The sequence below is a fragment of the Corvus brachyrhynchos genome, unplaced genomic scaffold, assembly GCF_000691975.1.
Source record: "Corvus brachyrhynchos isolate BGI_N302 unplaced genomic scaffold, ASM69197v1 scaffold165, whole genome shotgun sequence".
Lineage (NCBI taxonomy): Eukaryota > Metazoa > Chordata > Aves > Passeriformes > Corvidae > Corvus > Corvus brachyrhynchos.
In genome coordinates, this window is record NW_008238315.1 from 70444 (window position 1) to 78647 (window position 8204).

An 8204-nucleotide genomic window follows, 5' to 3' on the forward strand; every position below is an offset into this window, starting at 1 on the left:
AGGAATGCCCAGACAGGATGAAGCATCACGTGGAGCTGCAGACAAGGAATTGTGTGGGTCAGAACTCGAGCACAAGCAACTCCAGCTGCCAAGAGCACAGGGAGAGAGGTGGAGGAACAGTGATCTGAAATACAGCAGTCTAAAACGCCTGGAAATCAGCAGCTCACCATCCCTGCTACTGGGATGCCAGGAGCAGCCAGAGATGGAATGTTGACGGGTGTTTCTCACACTGTTCTTTACTAATAAGGACGTTGAAGAAATAGATGAGCCCTTTCTGGGCTGAAGGAATCCTTCTAAACCCAGGTCCCATGGGCAATCATGGGCAAAGGTGGTACAGGAAAGGCTGTGGGCACACCAGCAGCCAACAAGCTCTAGGATTGTTGGGATATTTACACAGGCTCTGCAAAGATGTTTCAGGAGCGCAGCATCACGTGGTCAGACGAGCCCTGGGAGAATGAACTCCTCCATGGAATGGGAATAGCATAAACCTGAGTATCTGGATGCTCTTGAAAACAGATGAAAGACAAAATTCAGAAGACGATTCCCCCATGGCAGGGGAGTGGAATGAGATGAGCTTTAAGGTCCTTTCCAACCCAAACCATTCTGGGATTCCATGATCTCACATCACTCCCCATCAAATGCTCTGTGGCATTGTCTCAGCTCAGAGAGCAGTGATTTGGGGTGGTGGTTTTAAAACTAAAACAGGGGAGATTTACATTGGATATTGGGAAGGAATTCTTCCCTATGAGGGTGGGGAGGCCCTGGCACAGGTTGCCAAGAGAAGCTGTGGCTGCCCCATCCCTGGATGTGTCCAAGGCCAGACTGGACAAGGCTTGGAGCAAGCTGGTCTAGTGGACAGCGTCCCTGTCCATGGCAGGGGATGGAACTGAATGAGCTCTGAAGTCCCTTCCAACCCGAACCATTCCAGGATTCCACGACTAGAGGAAAGCAGAACTCCAGCACTTGGAAAGATGATGTTTTGGGGAGTTTTCCAGCACCTGTGAGAGGGCTGGCGTGATGCACTCACCTGGAGCTGGGTGTACTGACAGCTCCCCATCAGGCACTCTGGGAAGAGGAAGCCAGGATTGCTGGGCCATCTGAGCAGAGGTTAAGGAACACAGGAGAATTCAGTCTGGAGAGCTTGGAGAACTAATTAGTCTGGAAGCCAACATGCCTCTCATACTCCGTTCATAGGGGGAAAAGAGAGAAGATTAAGCTGCTCTTTATACAAGTCATTATTCTGTAATAAGATTTATCCATATTAGAACAAAATCACCAGTACATCTAATCCCCAACCCCTGCTACCCTTCCAAATCCCCCAGCATCCCACCCCACCAAGTTACGTAGTGAAAGCTCAGGGGCTTAAAGTCAAAAACTCAAATCCTTTATCGTGCACCTAAACAGGATGAAATCTGTGAAATCTTAAAATACCCACAAATCCCATTAATGCCAACAACCTCCCTCCTTCAGGAGGCTTGTCTTGGAAATTTGGGGGTGGAAAACTCATTTTGGAACAGCAGGAGGCTCAGTGGCAATGGATTCACAGCCAAGGATACAGCAGAGGCAGAAAATCAGCCACAATTGAGGTGATGAGATGGGGCCAGTTCAAACTTGTCTCAGCCAAAGAGGTGTTTGGTTGCAGGAAGAGTCGGGATATGATGTGTTTTCTGGCCACTTCCTGAAAGAAGAGCTCCACGATTGTTTGAGGGCCGGATACTAGAAGTACAAATTAAAGGAACTGTGAGTAGAGGGCCTGCAGCAGAGATCCCAGGTTTTCCACCCTGTGCTGTGCTCATCAGCCCAAACAGCACAGATTAAGTCAGGGCAAACCAAAAGCACGTTCCACACTCCAATTTGTTGGTTTTGGATTTCTCCTGCCGTCTGGTTAAGTCAGAGAGAGCAGCAGGAGATCAAAGTGCCCTATCCTGCAGTGTCTATTAACCACAGCTCAATTAAAACACACAAAAAAAAGGCTCTGCTCCCTCTCCACTTGTTATTCCCAGCCCAGCTGCAGCTTCCCAGCACGACAGAGCTGAGGGAGTGCTGAGCTGGCTGTTCCAATCCCTCCCTCCTCATTCCAGCACCCCAAAAATCCCCCCTTACTGACCGTTCTCGGCGCCTCTCCCCGAGCTGCCACCTCCTTCCCTACGTTTTGCATACTTTTCCCCAAAGAACAGTGGCCAAACAGGACTTTCCTCATAAGCCAGCCAAGAAATAACCCACGACACTGGCACACACAAAGGATGTTTTCAACTTCCCTGACATTTCCAGCTGCCTCCTGCACCCAGACTCTCGGTCAGGGAGAGCTCAGGCTCTGAGGATCATTGATGTCAGAAAATGGAGGAAGCTCTTTCCCAGCTCACACGTGGCACTGCTGCCTGTTTGTCCCAGATTTTCCCAGCTCCTTCTGAAGTATCTCAGCCTCCAAGTGCTGACTAGTCACAGCAGGCTCTTACCTGCATGTTTCCTTCCCATCCCTGTTCACCTCCTCCCTCTGGAACCACTTCAAGGCCCACATTTCCCTAATTAAGCTGCCTTATATTCTCCCAATAAAAAACTAACCCAAAACTTACATCTTTGCAGCAAAACTTAAAAAATATGAACCAAATATCAGCGGCAATGTTTTGGGGAGGTATTTCCACGTTTTCAAACACTTCTGAGCAAGTACTTCCACATTTTAATGCTTCCCTGAGCTGCTGCAGCATAAAGGCTGGAGAGCAGGACATGTTGGATGGAGCAGGTTGCTCTGAGCAACGCCAGCTAGTGGAAGGTGCCCTTGCCATGGCAGGGGGGTGGAACTGGATGAGCTTTAAGGTCCTTCCAACCCAAACCATTCCAGGAGTCTGTGACAGACCTGGTCTGAGCTACTATAGCCACTGTGAAGTACATGAGGGGTGAGTCTGGCTGATGCTACCGGGGTTAGAATGAAAAACTTTTGGCTGAGTGAGGCATTTCCAGCCTTCTCAGGCTGAGAGTAAAATCCAAGTCCAACCTCCAAGATCCTTTGATGTTGGTTGGTTTGTTTTTTTTTTGTGGACAGCCTGACAAACATCCCCACTTAAATCAGGGTCATTCAACCACACAGTCCATTAGCTCCCTGCATAAAGCACTTCCCTCAGGTGGCAGAGACAGGCTTAAATAACAGAAAGGGAGAGTTGATGATCCGTGGACACCTTACCCAGTCTGTGTGGTGTCAGAGCCGTGGTGTCTGCTAACTCCAACACTGAGAGATGCTGCAGATTAGATTCCCTAGGGAAGAAAGGAGCCCTCAGTGAAGAGACAACAAAACGCCTCCCGCTTTAATTGTGCTCATTGTTCAACTCCCACGAAGCACAGAACAGTGAGGCCTCGCAGGGCAGATTTAGCACAAGGCAGAGTCAGCTCAGAACATGGAAGGGGGAAAAAAATCCTCCCCAGTGCTCCTGGAATGATATTCCCACAGTAACCACCTGCTTTCCACACCAGGAAGGGCATTTCAGGTGGATTCAGGAGGAATCAAAGCCAGGCCGGGCAGAGACTTACAGCGTGTCCACAGGGACGTCGGAGGCCAGGCACTGGCTCGCCCACCGGATCAGGAAGTAGGACAGCAGCAGGGGAGAGGTGCGGTGCAGCAGGTCCTGCTGGGACTGGAAGAGCTGTCCCCCTCCCAAAACCATCTGCAAGGAAAGCACAGAGCTTGGGACACATGGAGCAGCGGCAGGACAAGGGCAACCAGAGAGGTTTGTATCAGGCCCAGCTCGTCCCTCCTGCCAACACCAAGGTGCTCAACAGCCTGGCAGGAACTCAGCCCTCCCAGGGAAACAGCAGGACTCTTGCCCCACCTCTGGAAGTGTTCAAGGCCAGGTTGGAAGGTGCTTGGAGAAACCTGGCCTAGTGGAAAATGCCCCTGCTCATGCCAGTCTTTAAGATCCATTCCAACCCAAAGCATTCCAGGATTGTTATCCCAGAGACTGAAATCATGGCTTTGCTGCAGAGATCACTTCAGGGTCTCCATAAGCTCCAGCAAAGAGCAGGAGTCACAGGAGAAGAAACAATCCGAGCTTTTGAAGGACACAGGTACATCAAGGTGGGAAAGCAGGTCACATGCCTCATGGTCTGGGAGAGCCCAGCTCCAGAGGGCACCTTGCAACACACCTTAAACACTACCAGGACAACCTTATCCAGGAAAAAGGGATTTATTTTCAACCAGGAAACTCCTGGTTATTTTAAAGTAAATAATATTGGTTTAAACAAGGCCATCCCTGCCTGGGGACTTGTTCCGCATACCTGCGCCCATCCAAAGCAGCAGCACCGTGCCTCATGTGGCCTCAGGCCTGAGGGGACAGACCAAGACCAGCCCATCCAACCATCCCAAACACAGCTACCAGAGTGGGGACTGTTTGCTCTGGCTGGAGCAGCTTCCAAGGAGCTGAAACTGCAGCCTTGGAGTGTGCTGCAAGAGAATCGGTGCTGGGAGAAGGATGGGGGATAGCTGAGAGAGTTGCATGTGCTGATTCATATGGGAGGCTGGAATCCATGCCCTCCTCCCACAAATACAGATTGGCTTCCTGGATGCTCAGCGTGGCATAAAGGGAATTAGGCTGCTTTGATTAGGAGGACAAAAGCAGCTGGAGGAGAGAGCAGGACCTGCCCAGGCCTCGGGCTACTCCAACAGCCTTGTGGGAAGAGACAGAGCTCCGCCCTGCACCACCAGCAGAACCCCACAGGATTCCCAAGTCCCAGGAGCATGGCAGTAGCGCCAGGGCTGTACTCACAGGATCTCCGAGGCGCAGCAGGAGCTGCTGGAGGATGAGCAGGTCCCGGCAGAGGAGGAAGCGGACAGTGCAGATCTTGGCCACCCCTCCGCACACCACGTGTGCCGCGGTGCCGCTGCCGAACAGCTGGGACAGGCTCATGCGCAGCGCCAGGTGAGGAGCTGTGGGGAAAGCCGCCTAGGTGAGACAGGAGCCACACAGGCAGCAACAATTCCCAGAATAAAAACACTTCCCAGCATTTCCCAGAAGCTGGTGAAGAGCTTTCACCTCTTTCCATGTCAGCGTCTGTTTCATAGTCCATCTCTCGGATGAGCAATCCGATGGCATGGATGGGGTTCCTGATCTCCTGCAGTTTGCTGTGGATATCCTCCATCACATTTTCCCTGCAAAATCAAAAAGATCCTCATCATCACAAACAGCAACCTCAGGTTCCAACTGAAGAGGGCTCCCTTACGCTCCGTTCCACTGCGGATCAGTATCTGATCAGCCTGGACATTCCTAACTGGAATCCTTGGCTGGCTTGTGAGTTTTATTATAGCGCCTGCAGGGACCAGTCTATTTATTCCACTCCCTCAGGCTATCAGGAAATACCAGCCAGATAGTTGGCATTCCACGATGGAATGATTTCAGGTTAGCACAGGAACCACACGGTTTGATCAAGGCTCTGACCTCTTCCTACTGTCTCCAGGCACTTCTTTCCATGCCTAACAGGAATTTGTCCCTCTCCTGCTCTCTAGGTTCTGGATGGAAGACCCTGCTAGTGACACCAAACCACGGTCCTCATCCCTGGAAAAGTCTCCTGCAGCACGGGGCAAGGAGCCCACACATCTCAAATGCCCTTGGATGTCAAGCAAGGACAGCTCTGGACAATCCCAGCTCAGCCACCCTGAGAAGCTTCTGGAAAACACATCTCCTTACGTGTCACTAGCTATCAAGTCCTCCAGGATCTGCTCTGCAGCCTTTTCTGGAGGCTGGAGGCGGGAGCAAGCCATTTCCATGATGAATGCCATTTCCATGGAAATTGATTCTCCGATCAGGCGAAGGCACTGGACAAGACAGACAACATCACGAGACATCTCCAAATCTGCAATGAAAGAATCTAACTGTGTATTTTCCAAGAGATTTTCAAGGGAAAGTGGGAAGACCATGCAAAAGCCAGTTAGTTCAGCTCCTATCATCAGTAACAGCAGACTGGTCCCAGTTCCCTGCACCAAACCCTTCCCCAGTAACAATGAGGCTAAACTGAAGCTCAGGAGTTGACAAGGGAAAGATTTGGGCTTCATTATTTGGAAAATGCAAAATGATGCAACAATAAAAAAATTAAATTCGCTCCAGGGGACCTTTTCCAGCCACAGGTTGAAAGGAAATAATTAGTGCAAAAAAATATATCCTGGAGAAAATGGCTCAGCTCGGCTCTGCAATCCTTTATGGATGAGATTTTAAATTAAATCCCATCTTTTGAGACAGTGACTGTTTAAAACAGCCAGGGCAGGAACTGCTGGGGCTCCCAAATCTAGCCCAGGCCTCCAGCTTTCCTTCCCTCTGCTCCACAAAAAGCTCAACCAAACAGATGACGATCCCGCTTTATAAAAATATATAAAAATCACTCAAGCATGAAAGTGGAGCTTAGGTAACATTTTCCATAGCCTTTTTCCTAGTGAAATGGCATTCCAAGGCCAGCAAAGCACAGAGGGCACTGTGGTGACAATATTAATGACATGTTTTCCATACTCTGGCATTCACTTCCCGGAGACAAGGAACAGCATGGCCCCTTTCCACAGCTGATGTGAAAACATTTCATAAATCCTGGAATGGTTTGGGTTGGAAGGGACCTTAAAGCCCATTCAGTCCCACACCCTGCCTAGGGCAGGGACACCTTCCACTACCCCAGGTTGCTCCAAGCCCTGTCCAATCTGGCCTTGGACACTTCCAGGGATCCAGGGGCAGCCACAGCTTCTCTAGGCAACCTGTGCCAGGGCCTCACTACCCTCATGGGAAAGAATTTCTCCCAGCCCAAACAATTCCATGATTCCATGGGCAGCCTTGACACTATTTTCTAATTGCTGGTGTGAGCATGATGGCAAGTTTCACAAAATAAGTATCCCTGCAAAGCCAAAATAAAACTATCTCCATGCAACTGTGGATCAGGAGCTCTTCAAGAGATCTCTATGGAAGCTCCCACACCCCTGACAGGAGGGAAAAAACTCCGTGTCTCCTCACCTTCAAAGATGGCAGCATCGTCCTCGGTCAAGAGGTGCTCATTGGACAGGAGATAGAGATGATCCACCAAGGAGCAGGGCACGAGGAAGGACATGGAGCCCTGAAAGGTGAGGAGAAAATCCTTGAGCTTCCCAAATCCTCTGGAGAAACTTGTCCAGGGAATCTCACCACCACCCAGCCTCACCTTCTTCAGCAGGCACACCATGCTGGTGTAGGGGTTCAGGTGCAAGGCCAGGGGCCGGGAAAGAGCTTCCTGGTACTGCAGGCAGCAGGCATAGAACTTGGACCAGAATTCCACCTGCAGCTGCCAAAACTCCTCCGGGGAGCACTCGTATTCCGTCACACTGCCCTGGAACTAGCGGGGGCAAAACAAAGGAATCAGGAATAGTGGAGTAAAATAAGGACAAACAGGATAAAACGAGGGAAATTCAGACCCAAAAGGACAAAGAGATCCTTCAAGTAGGTCCCCTGATAATTGTCATTTGGATTATCTGGAAGATAATCCCTGTATTTTGGATTCTCTTCCAAAATGATGAGCAACAGCTCTGCAGGGAGGTGGCCTGCGCAGCGTGTGATGGGTGACCAAAGTGCACGCAGGGAGCAGAGGTGCAACACCCAGAAGGATTCCAAAAACCCAAGAGGGAAAGGAAATCCCAGGCAGGAAGGATGAAGACTTGTACTTTTTAAAAAGTCACATCATTCCCTTTGGAGAAATAAAAGGATAAACCAAGGCCTGAGATCACTTGGCACCTAAAACATCACCACACCATGTACAACACAATATCCTGGAAGGAAAATCCATCTCACCTCGTTTTCCACAGCTAAAGTGACCTCTTTCCTTAACTCATCCCACGTCAGATCCATGTGCCTCTCAGTTCCTTGAGAAAAGATCTGCAAAGCAGCACAGGAAACTTGGATTTTAAGGCAAGGGTTCAAGGAGCACTGAGTGAGGTAAAGCAGGACAAGAGCATAAGCCAGCACTTTGTGGGATGGAAGTGTTAAAAGAAAGGTCTGGATGCTAAATTTGGGATACATGGATGCATGGCAGTGTGCAGCCACCACACCTCAAGGGATTTAAAAGCCATGTGATGTGGCACTCGGGGACACGGCTTAGTGGTGGCCTTGGCAGTGCTGGAGGGAACGGTTGTATTCCACCATCTCAGAGAGCTTTTCCAACCTTAATAATTCCACGATTCCATGACATATCCTGACAAACAGCACCACGGGGCG

The 8204-nt window shown here is 50.1% G+C and overlaps 1 protein-coding gene across 1 annotated transcript in view; it reads right to left on the minus strand.

The window, feature by feature from the left end:
* The window catches only part of NUP160 (nucleoporin 160), a gene marked incomplete at its 5' end in the record, with an annotated part of 23205 nt that overhangs the window by 8852 nt on the left and 6149 nt on the right, over positions 1 to 8204 (minus strand). Inside the window, 10 exon segments of the mRNA XM_008633264.2 lie at positions 1028 to 1097; positions 1557 to 1716; positions 3179 to 3249; positions 3523 to 3656; positions 4755 to 4915; positions 5022 to 5137; positions 5673 to 5838; positions 6975 to 7074; positions 7159 to 7329; positions 7782 to 7865. Coding sequence (XP_008631486.1) covers positions 1028 to 1097; positions 1557 to 1716; positions 3179 to 3249; positions 3523 to 3656; positions 4755 to 4915; positions 5022 to 5137; positions 5673 to 5838; positions 6975 to 7074; positions 7159 to 7329; positions 7782 to 7865 — 1233 coding nt within the window.